Here is a 23,443-nt window from a genome sequence, read left to right as displayed (position 1 = left end):
TTTCTAACGAAACGCTTATCCTTTCCTTTTTTTCAATGAGAGTGATAACTCCTTGTTTCTAACTATTTGACAATTCACCAAAAAATTCAAAATTCAAAATTCGTTTATCGCATAAATCGTGAAATTTATTGCATAGATGACGAAGTACCTATACGATTGGCTCCGATCAGTAAAGAAAACTGAACACCGCATCTTGTCACCAGTTAGTTAACTCAGTCTGAACCATACTTCACTCGACTGAGTTAACTGATTTTGCGTCTTGCCACCGGACTCATGCGTGGTCTTGCGTCTTCTTCAATTTCACGATGAAAGATAATATTCTAGGAACAATCAACTCACATGTATCGTTTTCTTTTAGGGGACGGCAAATAAATTTCTTTGTACGCAATGCAGGACGAAGCGAGGTTAGCCATTCGTATTTCAAAACCTACTGAAATTTGAAAAGACACTACATCGAGAATATTAGCAAAATATGATGGAAATATATTAAAAACAGGGACTCATTAAACTTGCAAAATAGAGAAAACGGCGGCCGATGTATAACTGCCCGATTGCAGGCTGCGCTATCTATAATTATCCGTCTGCTTGGGATGGATACAATACCCAGAGTACACTTACATCTGACTTGTCGAAAACTCATGAAGTTGAATTTTGCCATGCTTCTTGACTGCAAAGATCATCTGTAAATATTTGTTTTTAAAAGTCTATGATGTTGAACTTTCGTGAAATCCAACTCATATTGTATAATCAATGCAATGTTTTGGCAAATTCATGGTCGACAGTTCGCCTTTATCTGTTTTATACTAGCTACACTGTGAAAGGCATATACTCGAATTTGAAAGTATGCAGAGACAAAAAACGGAATACGTTCTGCTCAGATAACCACTTCACGGTCAGACAAAAAAGTTACTAGTAATTTCAAAAACATATCAAGTCTACATACAATTTGTGGCTAACGATCCTGGACCGTTAACCTAATAGGATAACAATGATTTGCTCTGTAGACTAATGTTTGCATTATTATTTCACATATTTACAATTACAATATGGCCCTTATTTTTCGACGATAAAAATATCACCTTGCAGAGCTTTAAATTTTAATGTTAAGCCAAGTAAATTATGGCAAACCATTAACTAAATAGTCACAGACACAGGTTATCCAACACCTTTACACTATCGTAGTGTGTCATCATAGTCCACATTTTTATTGTGTTCTCTTTAGAAACTACACTTCATACGATATTGATAACAATTGTTTACTGTACTGTGAAAGTGAAATATTTTTCTTTTCTATACAGCCTGTGGTGGTAACATCAAAACGAAGGGGGAGAACGTTTCTTCACCATTTTATCCAGACTCATACCTGAAAGGCGGAAACTGTACATGGACAATAGACACCTACCAAGGAACAGTCTTCTCGTCCAGTTTTGAAGAGTTTAAATTGAGATATTCTGAAGATTGGATAGAAATCGGAAATGACGTATGCAATGGAGAAGCTGATATTGGGCGATACACCAACGATGATCATCCATGGACAGTTAATGATAGTGAATCAAATACGATGTGGATTACTCTGACAGCGTTTGAATTTCCGGAACTGAATGGAACTGGGCTTTTCCACTTTCAACTAGAGCTCAGAGGTAAGCTTCAAAAGGTCCAAATAAGAAATTTTATGTAATTGCTTTGTTATTAAATATATGACATTTGATATTTTATAACTTTTTAAATAACACCAAGTGGAACGAGCATAGCGTGCACCGCGTGGTACTTATAAGGAACGTGAATCCATTCACTCTGTGCTTGGAATGCAATAAACGTTGGATTGTAGTTCCCACAACTACGTTTTCATCATCGCTGATAAATTGTATTTTTATCCACAGCAATGAGTATAAAAGTGATCAAAACGGCAGAAGTGCAAATGTGTGGTGATGCGAAAGAAACTTTATGAAAACTTATTGTTTACCAGCGCAGCCAACCAGGGAAAATACGTATTACTCTGATAGCTCTTGATTGTCTAAAACCTAATGGATCGGGTTTTTTTTCATTATTTACTTAACTTATTTGTTAAGCTTTGAAAGTCTACGGAAAGAAATAGGGAATATTAGTTGACCTTTTATTCGTGAGATGTTAGAGTTCATGTTGTATGTAAAACATACTTATCAATTAACCTTAACACGGTTTAGCAAGGACTTACCCAACCATTTCCTTTAAATAGGTAGACCTGAGTCCCTAATCATTTGTTATTCATTATATAAAAAGTTGCATTGCATATCTACATGCAGCAGCATGATATTTTTTCTTCGGAAAAGACGAGCCGAAAGCGATCAAAGTAAATAAAGTGCAAAGGTGTGAAAATCGACTTAGCAAATTTTTAGACACAAATTTAAGCACTATAAACAACTGTCTTGAAATTTTAATTTGCATATTGTAATATGCATTTGATTGATTCAATGACCATGGCTGGATTGTTCTTTCATATGATCAAATACAAAATTGGAATTTCGATTGCAGCTAAAGAGCTAGTGAAAATGATCACATGTCGAGTATGTGACCGCTGCTTTTATGCTAAAATGCAGATTGGAAACACTTGTCAATGGACCTGAGTCGCTCTTCCTTATATTGGAGGAACAAACGTAATAAGTTCACTCAATAATTACACAAGGCAGCAGAAACTTCATACAGAAACACGTACGTGCCTTCCTCTGCCATCATTGATAATGGCTGATGCAATTTTGCAATAAAAGTAATTTTTCGTGTAAAGAAACGTTGCTGTTGGACTGCTGCGTTATCGACTAAGGAAATCAAAATCGATGCACATTTTTGAGCACATAACAATATTTGTTTGTTTCCCTTTTTCATCCTAAATTTTACAAGTACCCGAATGTAATTACTATTTTTCATAATCCTCTGCTTATTGATTGATTATAGACAGTCACTCAAATTTGAATTTTCCTCTCATATCTTGTTTCAGTCATTGGCGGAAAGGGCGGTGATATCTTTGGACAGCGAGGTTTCATTATTTCGCCAGGAAATTCAAGAGGGAGAGAAAATGGGCTTGTTCCTAACATAGATGCTACCTATACTTGGAATATCTATTCTCCGAATGGAACGTTTGTACTCGGAAGTTTCGTCGATTTTTCACTCTTCCAATGGGACAAACTCAGTATATTTGATGGTGACGAGAATGAACCCTTCATCGAGTATCAAGGACGACAGGGTTTTGGTGAACAATTTAATACGACAGGAAACAAAATGGTTGTACAACTTTACACATTGAAGCAGTCCAGTAGAGGTTATGGGAGATTTGAACTTCACTTTGAAGGTTTTCTTTTTTATTATCATTAACCTTTCATGTATTTCAGTCACAGCATTTCTAATCGATCAGTATCATGACACTCACGCACACAGATTTAATAGATGCAATCGATAAAATATTTACTTCAGAATTTATTGACCTGTAGCACTCCATTATCTTTAAAATAGTCTTCAGTGTTAGTGGAGGATGGTTGTTGTGTAGCTATGACCTCATTTGTGGGACATAAATGTCTTGATCTGAATTGATTTTGAATTTTTTACTTTTGACATCGCTTTTCAGATTAAATTATCGCGGCAGATAAAATTCATATTGATAATATAATTTTCTTACATAGCAAATGTGACTGACTCTCGATAGGATTATTACTGTCAACTTCAGAAGACGTCACAGGATACAACGGTACTGTACACTCACCTCTATATCCATTACCCTATCCAATGAACGTCCAATACACGACTACGATATCAACACCATCAGGCACCGTCATGAAAATGAAATTTAAAGAGTTAACGTTGAGAAATGGAGACAACGTGTCTGTCTATAATCAAGATGGTCATCTCCTTGCCGGATACAAAGCAGGAGAAAACCTTGAAGTTTTACAAACGCACACTAACGTCACGTTTGTCATTCTGTACTCCGGTAGTGAAGATAGAACAAGAATAGGAACTTACTCTTTGGACTTCGGAGGTAACTATTCCATTTGTAACTAAATATTATTACGATGCAAAATATTCAATTTTACTGCCTCTATATGTACGGAGTGTATACTGCTACGAAACACCTGTACAGATAGCATACTTTCCCGTTTAAATTTTAGAACGCATGCTTGGTATTTATTGAAAGCAGTTAAAATAGAGGTATAGTTCACATGCAAAAGGAACGTTTGACTATGTAACGTTGAGATAAAGGAAAACGTACGTTTCGCCTGGACAGATTGCATATCATCGCAAGTCAACGACAACAAAGACATGTTTGCATGGTTTAGCAGAATATGTGCATATATTTTAGATTCAATGCCTTATATTTACAGAACATACAAGCGTGAGAAGGCTTGACCTTTAAATAAATACTCATGATGACATTGTTCTGCTAAAGGGCAGAATATGAAGTCACGATTTAAAATAACAATAATGTTCGTCAGAAATAACTGTTGTCCCTTTTGTAGCAATATTGGTCTGTTTTATTCCCGATGGTGAAATTAATGGCGAGTTTTATCCGGAAGATGACATCTACTGGCCTGGTGATGAATTGATGATAACTTGTCATGAAGGATACAAATTGTCTACAAACCACACAAATGTGACATGCGAAACTGATGGTAGCTGGAGTGATGACTTCCCGACATGCATTGGTAAGATCAGGCTCTGCGTTGGTCCCGTAATTCGATAGATATTTTCGATCGGATTAACTCGATATTGGCATTACAATATAATTGGAGTTCTCTTCATAAGGCTACACGCTATTAATGGAATATTCTACATTAAAGGATGCCAATGGAGTTGTGAAAAACATTGTTTACAATTTGTAGTGTATCATGTTTTGTTTCAGCTGATTCTACTACACTGTCGAAAAGTCAGATACAATACTTCGATGCAGAGAGAGAGAGAGGAGAGAGCGAGAGAGAGAGAGAGAGAGAGAGAGAGAGAGACTTGGTCACGTTTTTGTATCATTTTTTAAATAATAATAATAGTTCATACAATATGACATTAACTCATTGAATATTTTGTTATGGGTAACATGTACGATACGTTGTCCGAGGTGTATTTCTGACAAATGCCAACCCTATTCATTTACAAGCTGTGTCATGTCGTGACCCAGGTGAAGTGGACAACGGTGAGTCAGAGGGCGATGATTTCACCTATGGTAGCAACGTCACGTACCGATGTCAGGAAGGCTATACACTGAACGGGACAAGCACGATTACATGCCTATCGAATGGAACTTGGAGTGATGATATGCCACAGTGTATAAGTGAGTATTTATTTAAACGAACAAACAACCACACTTGATAGCACTTGTATGGGTAACCCGTTGTAATATTTTATCGAAGTTAAATCATAAACTTGACAAAAGTCCGCTCTTTGGTGTAAATATATTATGTTCACATTCAACATATCTAGATGCAATAACGTCCTCTTGTGGGCGATTTCATTGACGTCTAATGACCATCTTACGCCTAACATTTCCGGTTCGCATTAAAAATATCTTTGTTTGACCTCCGTCAACAACTCAGTGAGTCAACCAACCTCCATCTCACCCTCATATTTCCAAAGTGCAAATTATAAAAAAACATCAAAAATGAAACAGAAAAAAACTTAAAAAGGACTTTCCGATGCATGAATCAGAAACAATGTTACTACTTTAAGGGAACATCGTCAGATGTACATGTAGGCGATAAGAAAAGATAATTTGATAGGCAAGTAATTTTATTGTCATTGGGTTTAGATATCTGCAAACCAGTGTCGTCATTTCGATTCACATGATATTAATTAAACACCGTTGTACGTTAAAATCCCATGTTGTCATTGTAGATAAGAAAATAGGTTTAAGTAGATATCCAAAAGTTTCTCAAGAGTTTGTGGATGCATTGATCATTTCGAATCATAAAGCAACTCTAGAAGACATATTTTGAGTTGGCAATGGCGTGTCTGACTCAATATACTAGCTACATACCAGAGATGATGATTTTTATTTCAATATGTTTAAATATTTACCAAATCACATTGTCGTTTTGCGATAACACGATTGGAACTAATTTGGGATAATTTGATAGCGAACTAATGTCGGTTTAATCGCCAAATGTAAGCTCATCTGCTTTTCTCTTCTAGCAATGCACTTGGTTTTGTGAGTAATTTGTAATATTGCACATTCAGCTATATGGCACCTAACACTTTTGAGAAATTTGAAAAATACAAAGATCCAATTCTCCAAAATTAGTTCCAATCGTCTTCATGACCCTATGCTCTTCATGAAATTTTTTCGTTAGAATAGCAATCGCGACTTCATCCATAGGGATCCCTTTGCCTGAGTTAAATTATATGATTTCCTCTTTTGACGCCAAATTCAACACGAGAGTAATGTATCATGAAAAATTGTATGCTACAAACATCACACCAACAGCAATTCATAATTATATTCAGCAATTCATATTCATAATTAACTCGATTTTGACCAGCCCACTCAATATATGCACTCGCTATCGATCGTGCCTTATGTCGTGAACTGGTCAAAATCTCGTCGTATACCGTCGCTGGATGTGCTTTATTGCTATTATATCATAACAGTATATTGAAATTCTGGCTTGAACGTCAAAAACGGATTTTTGATCAAGCTGAGAGCTCGCGCGTATGCCAGCCGTGGTATATCACCAATATACCACGGTTCTTTTCGCGTCTCGACCAATCAGATCGCTGTATTTACACTATCAATATACTGGTATGATATAATTGGCATTATTTCCCTCGACAGAAGTGGTATTTCAAGTTACAACTGAAAATGTAATAATGACAACTCTACATTATTGGGTTAGTTTAAAAAATCTATTTACAAGGATGTTATAATCAGTCCCGGCAAACAATAAAAAAACGAGTCGCAAAAGGCAAACAAGTCAACAAGTTTTAGTGGCAAACTTCGATATTGCACTTACAGATCCCAAAGCATTTTTTGGGGTCATCTGCTTTGACCCAAATAATTCCCCTTGCATTGTACATTAATTGATTTGTTTATTTCAGTCGTTTTGTGTGGAAGTCCTGGCCAACTAGAAAATGGTGAGAAAAATGGTGACAAGTACACCTATGGAAGCAATATCACATATCATTGTAACGAAGGCTATCATCTGAATGGATCAGAAACGATAACATGCCAGTCCGACGGAACGTGGACTGAAGAATTGCCAGTCTGCATAAGTACGTATTACCAACATTTCACATAATGGCTTCAATGAAGTAAATTACATAAGGCTCGTCTTTCCTATGTTTCATGTTTTCAAATCACTGTTAGGTGCCAAAAGGTAGATGTGTTTGTTGAACCCGTTGCAACTATATACTGCACTTCCCCTTAGATGAGAAATTCCCTTTACAACATACGGCCGTCGTATTCTGTGTTCATGTACCTTGAATATTGTACCAAGAATATTGTGTTCAGAGCTGTCAAGGAGCTCGCGAGGAAAATAAATCCAAGAGTATGAAGAGCAGAGCTCAAACAGTATTGGACACATTCACTATGATATGCGGTATATAACAAGAACCGCTGAAGGTTCGATACGGAGGGAATAATATTAAGAGTAAATACTCGCCCTCATCGGTGGTTAAAGATATGATACTTTTGTTTTGTGGTGGTAAAACGATGAAGTTACTCGATTGTCGAATAGTTCGTTCAGTGTAGAGCTTTCTTTGCGGCTGGTAAAATTGTAACACGAATCAATGTTTTACGTTGTGTTGTGTATACTGTATTGTTAAACCCCTGCGTCTGCAACCTATGGAGTTTTGCCCTACATTAAGTTTCGGTATTAGAATACGCAGATTCAAATAACTTTGACGCGGAGAACAAAAGCTTTATAGCTGTTATGGGACACCACTTTACTTTGACCTAAATCAGCTGTACGTCAACACAGGGGAAAAAAACAAAAGAAGATTTTACATTTATACATTATACATCTGACCATTCAGTACTTCTCTTAATGGATATGGTCAGACCGAAACCTGTGAATTTGAGTGAAATTATGCTGCTGAACAATTTCTAGCACGCACTCTGCCCTTTTCGGATTTCGTTTTGTGCGCTTAGCGGGCGTCCAGAACGCGTTCCCACACTGTAAAAATAGCGGACGCTAGACGCGTCTTTACGCGTTCAAAATGTACATGTCGGTGTTCAAATTTGAACGGCTAGTGTTCATATTGTTAACACTAGTGTTCATAATATTAACAATGATGTTCTAAACCTGAACACTATGTGTTAACAACGATCTCCTTCAAGTGTTCAAAAACTCAGCATCACAGAAATTTTACAATACTGTGAAACAATTAACAGTCTTTTGTGTTTTTTACTTTACAATGGCTATAATAAATTTACTATTAATTCACTGTCCGGTAAACGTACACGGATTTTGGTGTAACGAATTTCACACTAAGTGAAAAATATTTCCGGCCTACAATTGCTGAAAGCATGTTTTTTCTAAAAAAGGAAGTATACAAAATAATTTTACACGTTTATTAAGGGTTGAAAGTTTAAAAATTAGAAAAGAAAATCAGAAAACCACCATGAACGTTTTAATTTTAACATCGGCGTGCAAGAGGCGTTCTACTTCTTAACACTTGGTGTTCAAGTTTGGTGTCTTTTCCTATCCCATGATGCATCAAAACGGAAGTTGCGACATTTTTCTTGTAAGCGCACCCTGAAGTCGTGATCGTGCGGAAGCAAGACCAGAAAGGGTAAGTTTCCTCTCAAAAATAGTAAAAGGTATTAGATTTTTGAAGCATCTATATTATCGTCCTTTGAAATTAATTGTATTGTACCTTGAAATAGCTTAACTACGTGAAGAAACCATTTTTTTCTTTCAGTGGCTGTTATACCAACAACTAGCTGTGACTACGCAGTGGTACTTTTGGCCATAGCTTATCGATCGATCTCACTCGGGTCAAGGGTCATCGCAAAACAACTGTAGCGATTACCCTTGACCTGAGCGCGATCGATACGCCTTGCATAGTACCGCTGCGTAATCACAGCTAACACATGTCTTTTGTAGACACAATCGCATGTAAAACATCAGTTAAACATCGTAGAGTACACAATGTATTGTTTCAGCGTATGAGAGTTTGGCTTTTATATTTTAATCAGTTGATGACAAGAAGCAGCAAATATTTTGTAACAGTATTGAAGAGAGGCACTGTAAGCTTATATGAAAGTCTCCCCTTTTCCTAAACCCTAATCAGCCCCATTTAAAGTTTCATCTCGCCATATTACCTATTGTTGCATTTTTTTCAGGATGTAAAAAGTTGGATTTAACTGAAAATCGAAGAGTTGTTATAGAAGCTGGTGGTACAGATAATGAAGAAGATGAGTGTAGAGGTAGCTGTCTGGAAACAAGCTTGAGAACCTCAGTTCATCTCTTATGTAGATTTAAACTTCCAAGGGTCAGTAACTGAATTTTGATAAATTTCTGAATTTTGTTCTGAATAATCTAAGCTTTGGTAGCATGCTATGATCAACCAAATGTTGCCGGAGAATAAGCTTTCGCAGACGTGTAGTCTCCCTTATTTAAATTAAAGCTGGAAGCGACAGACCATTCAGAGTAAAAATGTTCACTCCGAATAACTGATTTTTCTGAAATGTTCACGGTGAATTTTCTGTCACTTTCTGCTTCAATTTTTCACCCCCCCCCCCCCTTGCATCTGATGAAGGAGACTTCACGTCTTTGAAAGCTTATGCCCTTGTAACATTTAGTTGATCATAGCCTGCTACCAAACCGTAGATTATTTTGTATTGTAGCTCAACACGTCTCTTGTACTTAGCAATTGGTTTTTATCACAACTGGAAGTTGTGATATAGAGGTGGTTTCAACCGGTGTTTGATGTCGTCCATTTCCGTAAACGACAAAAAGTCAAAAACTGCTGAACAGACTGCGTTGATATTTGATACCGATACATAGACTGGTTCCAAGGTTCCAATTCCGAAAAATGGAGCCAAACGGAGCGCCGGTTAGATAGTTTTGGGAAATTTCTAACCCCCCTTTTTATCTAATTGATTTTAGGGGTCTTTCATATATGTAGTTTTGGAATGTACAACAATCCTGCATTGTGGACTGTTTTATGAGTTGTTGAACAGAAATGAGGTTTGATGAATGTTAGAAATATGCAGGATGGCTGATTCGAAGTATAAGAGAGTTCTATGGTCTTTTGGGCATCAAAAGCATTAAAAAAACATATTTCATAGTTTAGATTCTCACTTTTGAGATGACCCTAGGCATTTGTTAAGTAAACATCCTTGAGTCAATATACAGACTTTGGACATTCCAGAGATTAAGTATCCACAACCTCACATGTTACAGTCTTTCACTACAATGGTATGGCCCAAACCCATTGATATCAATGGAGAGTGTGGACCTGTCTACAGGAAATTGGGGTGAACAGGTTAGACAATGACGTTACAAGTTGTAGGTTAGTTATCAAGGTAGCACCAGCATAGAGTCCTGAGCATCTGTCCATGTGTTCTCACAGCAAATTACAGGGAAAAAAATTATTTGAGAAGTTTCTCTCCTTTAAATAGAAGTGTATTACAATTTAAAGCTGTCATGGATAGATTGCTCTCAAATGATCTGAAACACAGTTACTGCCCATTAGCAACAAATCTATAGCAAGATTTATGTAAAGTTCATGAACCTACACAAGGTATTAGACAAAAGATGACCATGACTTTGCTACTTTTCAACATTTATTTCATTCAGATTTCCTCAGCTTAGTGTATAATTTTGTAATCTTAATTACTGTCAACTTAGCTTTACTAACTTATTCTAACCTCATTATTCTTACACTAGTGTTATACCTTATAACCACAAAATTTCAAGAGATGCATATATGATTGTCACTTAACAAACAATTTACAAATATGTCTTCTGCTTTTTCTCCATATACATATACATGTCTCTTTTCTCATAAAAATGAGCTTAAAATCGCAATGTGAAAAATAGTCTTTCAGCTATATGTTGCTCATTGACTTCGTGGTCTGTCTAATTCACAGTGAGTGTGGTTGTTGATAAATGCCGATAATACTCGGCGGTCATTATGTCCAAGCGCCACTGGCGGCATTTTTTAACATAATGACCATAGGTCATTATCACATCTGGAAGTTGTGATATAGGGTTAGCTTCAACTGGTGGTGGACAGTGTCCATTTTCCGTAAACGACAAAAAGTCAAAAACCGCTGAACAGACTGCATTGATATTTGGTAGAGATATTCAGACTAATTCCAAGGTTCCGATTCCGAAAAATGGAGCCAAACGGAGCAGCGGTTAGATAGTTTTGGGAAATTTCTAACCCCCCTTTAACTAATTGATTTTAGGGGTCTTTCATATATGTAGTTTTGGAATGTACACCAATCCTGCATTGTGGACTATTTAATGAGTTGTGGAACAGAAATGAGGTTTTGATGAATGTTACAAATATGCAGGATGGCTGATTCAAAGTATCAGAGATTTTCATGCGCTTTTGGTAATAAAATTGATAAAAAACAACATATTTAATGTTTTAGATTTCTCACATTTGTTATGACCCTTAACATTACAGACTTGATGACATAACTAGCTGCTGGACCTGTTAACTGGCGCATTGATTTAAAGACAAAGATCGTTTTATTAGCTCACATTTGGTTTTACCAATGTGAGTTTATCGTATAGGCTGAAGTCAATGGCGTCTGTATTTATGTGTGTATGTATGTATGTACAGTATGTCCGTCAACATCAAAAACACGCAAACCGCTGCACGTTTCAGCTTGGTATTTGGTGTGTGGATGCATAGATGGGATTTTGTTCAAATGAAGTCTGCATTGCCAAAATTATGCAAATGAGCTTACAAAATGTGAAAATGGTTAAGAATTAATAACTCAAGAACAGCTTTTTTGATTGCTTTGAAAATTTGTGTGCAAGTACCTTAGGTTAACCTTATACAGTTTTATGAATATTGTGAAATATCCTTAATTTGTATTTTTGCTGAATTTTTTGGTGATTTTTCTCATTTTCAGTAAAAATTATTCTTCTCTGAAACCGCCGGCCCAATCGCTCTCAAATTTGGGTTGTCTCTTTGCAAGGGTGTTACTCTTCTAATTTGTTGAAATTATGACAAAATTGGGAAAATTACTATTTTGTGCAATTTTGTCATTTTTGGTCAAAAAATCTTAGACAGTGTTTCCTTTTTAAAACCCCTGGACAGACAGCTTTCATATTTCGTACACAGACGTACAGAGATGACAATAGTTAGATATGTGGAAATTGTCCTGAAATATAAAAAATTGTATTTTTAAGACAATATTGTCATTTTGGTCAAGAAACCTTTATCTCAACATTACTTGTTTGATAGCTTGTAATTTGGTATAAAGTCCCTTGTTTGATAGCTTTGTAATTTGGTATAAAGTCCCGAAAGATGTTATTAGATAAATTTTCTGCTCAAAGTGTTGGGAAACCCAAAATTTGTATATTTTAGGTACTTTTCTCAGTTTGTGACCTTAAATGACCTATACTAACCCAGGATATGTTGTGAGACAATTGTGAAGGCTGTGAACATAATTTTGTCATATTTGGTACCAATTTGTAGGAAAATTTGATCCAGAAAACAAAGCTGAGGTGATTTTTTTCATTTTTGACCAATTTTTGCAACTTTTCTATGTAAGACATTCGAAAACTGATGAGAAATTTGGATCCACGATAATGCCAGATGTTGTAATCACCACCCACAGTGGAAGGCATTTCACTATCTGTAACTAACTTAAGTGCTGTTTACATTAGAATGATAACACTCATGGCATTAATTAAAAATCTCCAAGGTTGTAAATGTACTTCCTGTCATTTGGTCTTATGTAATACCAAGGGGTGGAACATTTGATATGCAGGAGGGGGTAGGGTTTAGAAGATCAATGATGTAGCATTACTTTTTTACCAGATCCCTTGTGCATTTTTTGCCCACTCCCACCTTTTCTTTTTATCAAGCCTTCTCTGTTTCTTGTTGTTGACATTTGCTTATGTATTTAGGATCTGCTTCTCCCATTGCTATTTCCTGCAGTACCAAAACATTATTCCTGCAGTACCAAAACATTATAGACCTTTGACCTTATCCTGTACATTTTCGAAAATTACTGAACTTTATATTCTCGACATGAATTTAGTGATTTACAGTTTGGTTTTGTTACTGGTAGAGGAACTGCCACTGCTGCAGCCTTAGCAAATGATGTAATTTCATACTGTAACAAACGAGGATCGACAGTTTATACTTGCTCTCTAGATGCAGAGGGAGCCTTTGATGCTGTACCTCATGATGTTTTGTTTTATAAAGCAATGGATGTACTTCCTAATCATTGCTGGAAGATTTTAGTGTATTGGTATAGGCATCTAAGCGTACAAATTAAGTGGGGTTCTAGTTTGAGTGAACCAGTTATTGTGTCTGTAGGTACCGTCAAGGAGGATTATCGTCTCCTTTTCTTTTCAATTTGTTTTATCAAGATTTAGTGGATGAATTGTCGTCATGTGTTGGAGGTATCAGGATTAATAATTTGTCTTTTAATGTTTTTTGTTATGCTGACGACTTATTGTTAGCTAGCCTTTCTGTTACTGGTCTTCAAAATATGATCGAGATTGCAAACAAATATATTACAAATCATGGCTTGTGTTTCAATCCTAAAAAGACAAGCTGTGTTATTTTCGGTAAGTGTACACTTACACCGCATCCATATTGGTTACTGAGTGGTGTAAGATGGATGAATGCGAAAGTGTGAACTATTTAGGTGTTACACTTTCATCGTCTAATCCTAATGATCACATCAGAAATAGAATAAATGCATGTAGGAAAGCTTTTTATGGACTTCAAGGCGCTGGATTCAGTAATGGCCATATTGACTGTAATGTACTCGCTTATGTATGGAATGTTGCCATAAGACCAGTTTTATTGTATGGTATTAACTGTGTACACATGTCTAAATCATCAATTAATGAGGCCGAAAAAATCCAGTCAAAATTATTAAAAGCTGGGTTTGGCATTCATAAATATTGTAGAAGTACTTCTTTCCTGAAGGCAATTAATGTTATGAAAATTGATACGTCACTTGAAATCAGTTCAGAAATCCATCTTTAGTAATAACTCTCGTGCACGTTGTTTTTACCTGCATCTTTTGAATATGCATTTATGTGGTAGATTGCATGGTCACACTGATTTAGTATCACGTGTTAATAGAATTTGTGTCAGAAATGGTATTTCACTTTTGCGGTATATTTTTGACAAGCGATATTCTCAGTCGATCCTTAAAAATATGAAAACATGTTCAAGGCCAGATGGGCTGACTGACAGCATTCGCCAGTTGTTACTTGCAAAAGATTCACACAGTCGTCATCTTCTTAATATGTTATTAAGACCATTTTAAACTTGGGATTTTTTTTGTCTTGTACCGAGTGTTTTCCTTTAATACCTGATTTTTAAATTGTCATTGTATTAGTTTTTGTATTTCTCTTCTTTTGAAGGCTTTATAATAAAATAATAATAATAATAATAATTGCTATAGAAGTTGATATGCATGTTCCTAAAGATGACCTCCAGTACCTAAGTTGGAGACCTTATTTGCTTTTGTCATTCTTGTTTTTCTTGTTTAAATATTTCTTGAATGGACCAATTCAAACGAATGTGAGCACATAGTGTCCTTGATGGTATTTTTTGTAATAAGGACGTGTGATTTCGTAAAACATAGTCTATTAGCCTGAAAATGTGATTTTTGTGAATATTGCTTACCCCACTGACAAACAGTGTGGTTTGAAAATGGCTGGAATTCACTACTTCGGGACTTTGTTTTCTGCGTGCATTTACTGACAAACTCCAAACCCGCAGCACCTACCCATTCAGTATTTCATGTACAGGTGTACCCAGAGATAGAGTAGTTTCACAATGTGCCAGTTGTGATCAAGTGCCATTGGCGCTATTTTTAGCTTTGCTGTCAGCTAAATAGGTGGATGTGTAGCAACCAAAGGTTTTTCTTCAAAACAGCCTGTACGAATCCTTTAATATTTGGATTACAGGTCCCAAGGGATTACCCTAATCAGATATGTTCAAATTATGATGAAATATGCACATTTATATTTTTGAGGCTAATTTTGCTATTTTTTGGCAAAAATCTTCTTCTCTTTTACTGACGTCTTCAATATTTGGAAACATGTCCACCAAAATGACCTTAGTCAAATTTGTGCTAGTTGTGATGAAATATTCAAATTTTTATATTTCATGGCAATTTTTATCATTTTTGGTCAAAAAATCTTTAAAAACTCTTTTTCAAAACTGCTAATCGAACAGCTTTGATATTTAGGACATAGATCTCTACTGATAGTCTTTTTCAGATTGTTCAAATTATGCAGAAATTTGCAACTTTGTATTTTTAGGACATTAAAGACATTTCAGACATTTTTAAGACATTAGGGATTACCAGAATGTGACATATTCAAGTTATGATGAAATGTACATGTTTTTCATTTTAAGGGTGATTTTTACCATTTTTGGTAAAAAAAATTGTATAAATATTAATAGCAGGGTATACCAGAATTTGAAAGGTCTTTACGAAATTCAATATGTTTTAAATTTCTGAGAAGTATATTTTTGAAATGTCACCCATTTATGTCAGGGTTTATTTAAAGATATTACAAACAAACATACTTTTTTTTATGAAGGACTTTGTTGGACAAAGAAATAGGTTTTACCCTGCCAAGGACCCACTTTCCCCACTTTCTGCATGTTGTGCCTTACTGTGACACTTTGACAACTTGACATGGTGTGTTTACTTTAGTGTTGACAACTATATACCATTTGAACCAGAGAAGCCGTGACTAACTTCTTTTTTCTTCTAAATTTAGAATTGTCTATACAAGAGGAAATGTCTTTAAGAAACCATCTTACAAAAATGGATTATGCATTTGATTTCGTTTATTCATGACAACCCACATTTAAGCAATTTATAAAATAAACAATAATGATCAATGCGATCAAACGGTTTTTCAAAGTCAACAAATGCTACGAATAATCTACTCTTTTTATGAGCCAAGTATTTTGAAATTATAGTGTGTAAAATGAAAATATTATCTGATGTACAGTAATTCTTTCTGAACCCCGCCTGTTCATCTACAATTGGATAGTTCTTTTCAAGCCACACACGAAGTCGATTGTCTAAAATGCTACAAAAGACTTTACCAATTATAGGAAGCAAAGTTATCCCCCTGTAATTACCGGCACAACCTTTTTTATGAATTGGTGCAATGACACCTTGTGCCCAAGCAGTTGGAAAATTTCCAGACTCAAGGACAGCATTGAACAATTTGCACATCATCTCTTTGACAGGATATGGACATACTTTAAAAATATCAGGTGACACACCATCAATACCTGGAGCTTTACCACACTTGAGTTTGTTGACACAACATTCCACTTCCTCAATTACAATAGGAGAGTTCAAAAATTCTAGGTCAACATCCGTAATTTCTTCACTATTTTCAACGTTGTCGACAAAGCTCTTAATCTCATCATAAAATTGAGTAAAGTCATCGTTTTCAAAACCTGGAGTGTTCAGTAAAGTTGAAAATAATTAAACCACTCATTGTTCGATATGCTGCGAGATGGAGGGGCTGATTTACCTTTAATAAGTGACCAAAATTCATTTGAATCTACTCTTCCAGCTGCAATTTCCAACTTTTCCAAATTACTACTGTTAAAATCTTTTTTCTTTTGGTTAATCAGCTCCCTGTAGTCTCGTTTGCATTTTTTCAACAAGTCAAGGTTGTACATGGATCTATTATTTCTAAAATCATTCAATTTCGAATTGACTATACGTTTAAGTCTCTTACAATCTCGATCATACCATGAATTTTCAGAACATCCCGTGTGTTGCTGCCGATTGCAATTAAAACTACGTTTCATTCCACTTGCTGCAGATTTGATCATACCAATGAGGCATTCAGCAGCTTGCTCAACAGACACACTGTCAATAAAGGCATAAAATTCGCCGATCTGGTTTCTAGCATCAATAGAGTTCCAGTATTGTAAAAAATTCTCTTGTTTATTGCTATCCCATATATATCTATCATATGAGAGTATTGCGTTCCCAGTGTCAGGGTTGTTATCAAAACTAATAGGTAAAGTATCAGTAAAGCATTCACTTGGAGCATCTAAGATGATGTCAAATACAATTGGTTGATGATCAGATTCAACCCTTGTGTCGATATAAAACTGGTTAATATTTGAAAAATTACATGCATGAGTTAAGAGGTAATCAATAACACTACAACCAGTATCACTAACATATGTAAAGCTACCACTACCAATTTCTTTGAAAAGTCGCCCATTGACTATTCGTAGTTCTGTAGTTTTACAGAATTCTAGGAACTTTCTACCAGCAGAATTTAAAATGCCATCTCTTGAACTACGTTTGGGACTGACAGAACGATCCGAGACGAGATCTGCAGGGAACACAAAGGTGGCAACATCCTCATTTGCATAATCAGGCTCCTCCGCAGTGCGGGCATTAAAGTCCCCGCAGACATAAAATTGGGACTCAGGAAACTTTCCAATAAAGGAACCTAACTCTTGTTCTAATATATCAAGTGTACAATCAGAATCGACCCTGTCGCTATCATCAGGGGGATTGTAAACTACTGCAAATATAATTACAGGAAATTTATCGTTATTGTTGTAAAAAGAAAGCCAAACAATATTGTCAGAACTGCTAAGCATGTCATTGACGGTTAAGGTGAGCGAGTCTTTATAAAACACATTTATCCCCCCTGGATGTCTTCCATACTTTGATCTTTTACAGCCAGCTTTTTGAAATGATCTGAACCCATCAATACTATACAGTGACTCATTCTTAACCCACGTTTCAGATAAACAAATAATATCAAATTCTCGCAAATATGAGATGAAGTCAAGATCCAGTATTTTAGACGCCAGACCATGAATGTTCCAAGAAATACAATGTAATTGTCGAAAATTCACATTATTGTCAGATAAATTCTGTGTGTGTATTAAATTAGATGTTCTGTGTCCGTATTTGTGTTATTACCGTGGCCTTGGCCTTTATCCTAGCTGTGGCTGAAGTTCTTCTTGATAAGGGTCGAATATCGTCGCTTGAAGTGTCGTACACGTACGTAGTACCGTCAATCTTCAGTTTGTCAAACGACAAAAAGGCTCTCTTTCCCTCGTTTCTAGCGGCTGCAAGATGGCGGCCAAGCTTACGTCGTGTGTCTCTTACTCTACGGGTAAAATCTTCTGATATTTGGAAATCTGTACCTTTCAAGTTCTTGGCAGCCTCGAACATCTGTTTGCGTTGTTGGTATCTGGAAAACTTGGCAATGATTGGTTGTGGTCTTGTCCGTGCATTTGTCAATCGATGAACTCTGTCGAATTCTATAATCTCCCCATCGATGCCGAGCTTTTCCGTGATGAACGATTTTACCTTTGACTCTGACTGATCCCAAGATTCATTCTCGTCTTGATCTAATCCTTTGAAAATTAAATTGTCCCTTTTCATCTGTCCGTTCATACTGTCTAATTCTCTTGTCAATTCACAGACTTGATCACTTAAGGCTTTATTTTCTTCGGCTAAGCGTGCAGTTTCTTCACGGGCTTCCTCTAGTTCCCGTTGAACGTCATTAATATCATGCGATAAATCATCTATCTTTTTGTGTAAGTCTGACGACAACTTGTCCATCTTCCTGCCGAGGTCAACTTTTACATTACGTAACTCGCGCATGATGTCGGATAGTTCACATTGGTCATTTTCTGCTGTGGCATACGTACCCAATAGTGTGGTTTGTCTTGTTTTCCTCTTGTCGGTAGTTTGTTGGCTACTTTGATTTGGCCCGGGGTTACTTTCTATGTCTCCCGATCTCAATAGCATACAGAGCAAGACTAACCGCAGTGCAGCGCAGATGCCATTGCCGCTGATCTTGACGCCATCATGGCCGTTGCCCATTACACATGGTCCGTTGCAGTATAATCCAATTCTCGCTCGCCACACCTCAGTAGATATACCCATTTCAAAATATTACAACCAGTGGGTGCAGAATTACTTTAGGGTAATTTTACAGCGACGAAGCAGCTCAAAGAATCTCTCCAAAGTGTAAAATTCGTTGAAAAATCTGGAGACGAAGTGACCGATATGCGTCGTAGTCAACGCCCTCTAGCGAAAGTAATATGCATTTCATACATGTACGTCTTTTCAACACAATAAGTATGCCAAATTTTGAGCTTTTTCAGATGATTTTTGTACATTTTAAACAAGTATGAACATAAACGTAATCCACAATATGGTGATTTTTATTGCTTATGTTTTTGATAGGAAGGTGTTAACACTTTTTGTTTTTTCCTCTGACAAACTTTACATACAAAGTTGCATGTTTATTTGCCCATTTTACAGTAAATTATTGTATTTTACTTTAGAAATGTTTCGTGTATTTTTAGAATAAAATAATTTTACTGGATATCAATGGTCTGTAATGTTATTTCAAGGCTTGAACACCCCGTGAACGCCCAAAATTAAAGATGTTCAACAAGCGCGCATCATGTGTTCTAGCCTTTAACACGCTTATCGTTGAACGGCGTCCATGCGTTCAAAAAGTGTTACAGCCCTTTGAACGCGTAAAGGCGTTCAATTTTTTGAACACGTTTCCTGTGCAACGTGTGTTCAGATATGGAACACCATGGTGTTCAATATAATGTCTGATGAACACATAGCGTTCAAAATCTGCACACGTGTGTTCAAAAATTGAACGTTGGTTGAACACGTAGTGTTAAATTTCTGAACGTCTGGACGCGTTCAAAAAGTGTTACAAAAAGGCGTTTAATTGGTGTTCTATCCTTGAAAAATTAACTTTACAGTGCAGTTTGCTCGCAATAGCGCGACGCTGTCCGCAACGGGCATTCAAAAGACTATAATTCCGACCTTTTCTGGTATAATTAGACGAAAACGATGTACAATAATTAGGTAATTCACAAAATAAAGAAGTTTACGTTATTGGAAATCGCACTTCATGTTATTTTCGTACAATTCACACGTCGTTTAATCTGACAAGAGGATCTAGGAAGTCTAGACAAAAGGAAACTTCCAGCTACTGAAATAAAAGCTATAGAGTGTATCTTTTTGTTTTCAGTCGCTAACTGTGGTGAACCGGATGAGATAGAGAATGGCGAGAAATACGGAGAATCTTATCTTTACGGGGACATCGTCGTCTATGCTTGTGACGAAGGGCACCACTTTGAGAGTAATGTGACATACATTTTGTGTAACGCCGACGGAGAGTGGAGCGAATCTCCAAAATGTGTTCCCCTAGGTAGGAAACTATTGTGAAAAATGTACAAGCATTTCTGGTAACTTTATTATCAGACAAAAATTGTGATGGTTGTCTGTACAAGCAGTGGCTGCATATACAATGTGCTCTCACAATTATTTATGCTAAATCATTAGACAATAATGCGTGTACTTTTGCTTTATCTGTAGAAAAAGACGACACGGCTGTACGTGGATGGCTGGGTATGTTATTGATCTTAATGGAATTAATTTGTGGTCAGATACAGGAAAAGGAGTGTGTAATGTTAACAAATGTCAAAATGTGATGCTATAATGACATTATCACTTAAAAATGTATCATTTACGTATCTATGAATGTCTTCAACACCCTATCTTGAAAATAAAAAACTCACGATAGAAAAGCACCTTCCATTGAACTGAATAGCAGATTGGGGTTTGTCGACTTTTATACAGACGCTTTAGTCGACTACATAATTATAAGTAGCTCATATTCCGACTATGTTGACAAAACTTAAGTTTTTTTTTTATATTTTCACAGTTTTCATAGTCTGTGTCGCTGCTATTGTATTGCTTGCCTTTATTATCTTCATCGCCGTATATCTACATCGGAGGTAAGTTTTGGTCATCTTAACCAACACTATAAAATGAACGAAAAGAAAAGTGTGTGAAAATGTAATAAATAATTAAAACAAAAATCCAAATTTCAATACGTTCAATATACTTACTAACATGTTCAGATAATTTTTCATTACAGGTCGGTTTTGAAACCGCGGAATGATCAGAATGGAGGAAACAGAAAGCGAACTAACAGCTTCCATTACGAAAATCACGGAATGGATAAGAGAGGAAAAAGCGCCCACCTGGAACGAGACTACGAGACCTTGGATCTAACTAATATCAGTCAGTATGCAACGTTAACGCTGAACAAAGAGGACCAGACTGGCAATTTTGCACCAAGGAATCCACGTTCAGACGACGAAGGTGATAATTATGCAAACGTAGACATTAAGAATGACGGAAAGGGTCAGTCTGAGGACAATAAAGTGTATGAAAATGATATAGAGCCTGAACAATATATGTTTTTACTTCGCCCCCTACAGGACGACGGGGAGAACGCGTATTCCGTACCAAACAAAACTGCCCTGCCCTCAGCAACCACCGCCGTTTAAGTGGAGAAGTTTTTGAAAACGATGTAAGATAAATAAATCTTCTTCTATATAGAAATTAGCGAATCAAATTTTTTACAGCTATTGCAAAGGTGAAAGAGGCGTATTTCCCGTTTACCGGGTACCCACTGGCCCTACAGTTTTTAAAAATCGTTCGTAAACGCGGAAGTATAAAATAATGAAACACAGAAAAATCGGGCTACAAATACAAATCCTTGAGAACTGCAGTGGGCTCTGTAATGTTAATAATTGATGCACGCTACACAAGCAGCATGGCGGCCAGCGAGGTCTGCTCGTCGATTTTCGTTCGGCAAATTGGATCATGGATTTGAATGAAAACCATCTTTGTTGACAGATGGTTATTACAAGCGGACTTCGGAATACTCGTATTGTTACAATCAACTGAGTTTATGATGAAAGTGTTAGTGATGTTGTCGGGCCATAGCCGGAGTGCGTCAGAGACTAGTATCAATCAATGTTCAAGCTGCATGTTGCTGACGCTACGAAGAACTTTAACCTAGAACATATTCGTTGTAAGTCATTGCAAAAAGCTTAGGAATTGCAAGCTTAAACATATTGCGAGAGAAACTACAGGAAAACCATAAACGCATTTCCAATTCTTGGACTGTATTTTGTATTCAGTACTTCTTTGCTACCACAGGATATAACACTGATAACATTTAGCAGAGAAAAATGCTTATTGTAGTTCTTTGAGACGAGTACAGACTAAAAACAATTTGTTAGGATGAACTGATTCGTGTTTCAGCACAAATGATCCAAGGCTTCTAAATCTTTAAGGTAAATTAGCAAAGTAGTGAATTTTCATTGTTCCTGCTATAATATACATACTCGTGACCAAATAGTCCCTAACTGTTATCATATAAAGTTTAGAGAGAATAAACACAAGCTTCAACGTTGCTTTAGTTTCACATGGGCAAGTTTTGTTTTTGTATGAAAACTAGTTTTACCGACTATAATGATCCATAAAACGTTTTTCCAGCTTGCGCTCTCCTAATTAGAAATATTCTAAATCAATCGTCGGCCGTTCACACATCCGATAATCCATCGTAGATTTTTAATTCCTTATTTGAGCTAAACAAAGGTATGAGTTTACACATTGATGTAAAACATTTTAAAAAATAGTCTCAAAATAGGCAATTTGAAGGAGTTTACACTGGGTGTGTTTCGAGGAAAATTATTGTTGATGAGAACAAATACATGTATCACGTGTTCTCTGTTATTTGCATCGATATTATGGTCGATATTATTAATGTGTTTCTGTAAAGGTTCAGCCACAATATCAGCTGCTCTCGCTTACCTTCATCAAAGCTTTAAAATCTTTGTCAACTGAAAATATACTTTTGATTTTTAAACGAAAGATATCATTTTTTCCGTCGAAAGCTGCAATATGCATTGTAATACGCTTCAATGCAACACACATGTAATAAAAAACGGATGTGTCTTGGTCCAGTTATTTTCTGGCAAAACGTATATTCTCAGAGATTTAGGACATTTCAAGGAAGATTCAGTAAATTAATGAAAAGGGGTTTTGAAATACTTTTGCTTAAATTGCTCTGAATAAGAACATCACTGCGCAGCTTCAGATGTGAAAACCACGTCCTCTATGACCTTTCCAGAAAAATATAAAGCAGACGAATGAACAATAGAACTGTCAAGAGAAATGAAGTTTCACCTATAATACTTTTCGGTAACCTATAATTGCCAAATTAAAGTACCATTTAAGGTAGTGATAACTGCAGTACAATGAATTTTTCAAAACCTTTTTTACATTAATATACTTAATCCTCCTGATACATAACGTCAGAATACTATTTCATTTTAAAGTCTCACTTTGACACATAAACAGATATTTTGTTGAGTACCCTGTAAAAGCCACACCATTGACCTTTCGATTGTCGTTTGTATTTTC

The 23,443-nt window shown here is 36.2% G+C and overlaps 1 protein-coding gene across 1 annotated transcript; it reads right to left on the bottom strand.

The window, feature by feature from the left end:
- Window positions 1-18,067: 18,067 nt before the first annotated feature.
- On the bottom strand, window positions 18,068-19,012 carry LOC139144447 (uncharacterized). Its single transcript, XM_070715146.1, has one exon. The coding sequence runs from the start codon at window positions 19,010-19,012 to the stop codon at window positions 18,068-18,070; it is 945 nt and encodes a 314-aa protein (XP_070571247.1).
- Window positions 19,013-23,443: the final 4,431 nt, after the last annotated feature.

The sequence above is a fragment of the Ptychodera flava genome, chromosome 11 (assembly GCF_041260155.1).
Source record: "Ptychodera flava strain L36383 chromosome 11, AS_Pfla_20210202, whole genome shotgun sequence".
NCBI classification, from domain to species: Eukaryota; Metazoa; Hemichordata; class Enteropneusta; family Ptychoderidae; genus Ptychodera; species Ptychodera flava.
This window is presented reverse-complemented; position numbering and strand designations above follow the sequence as displayed.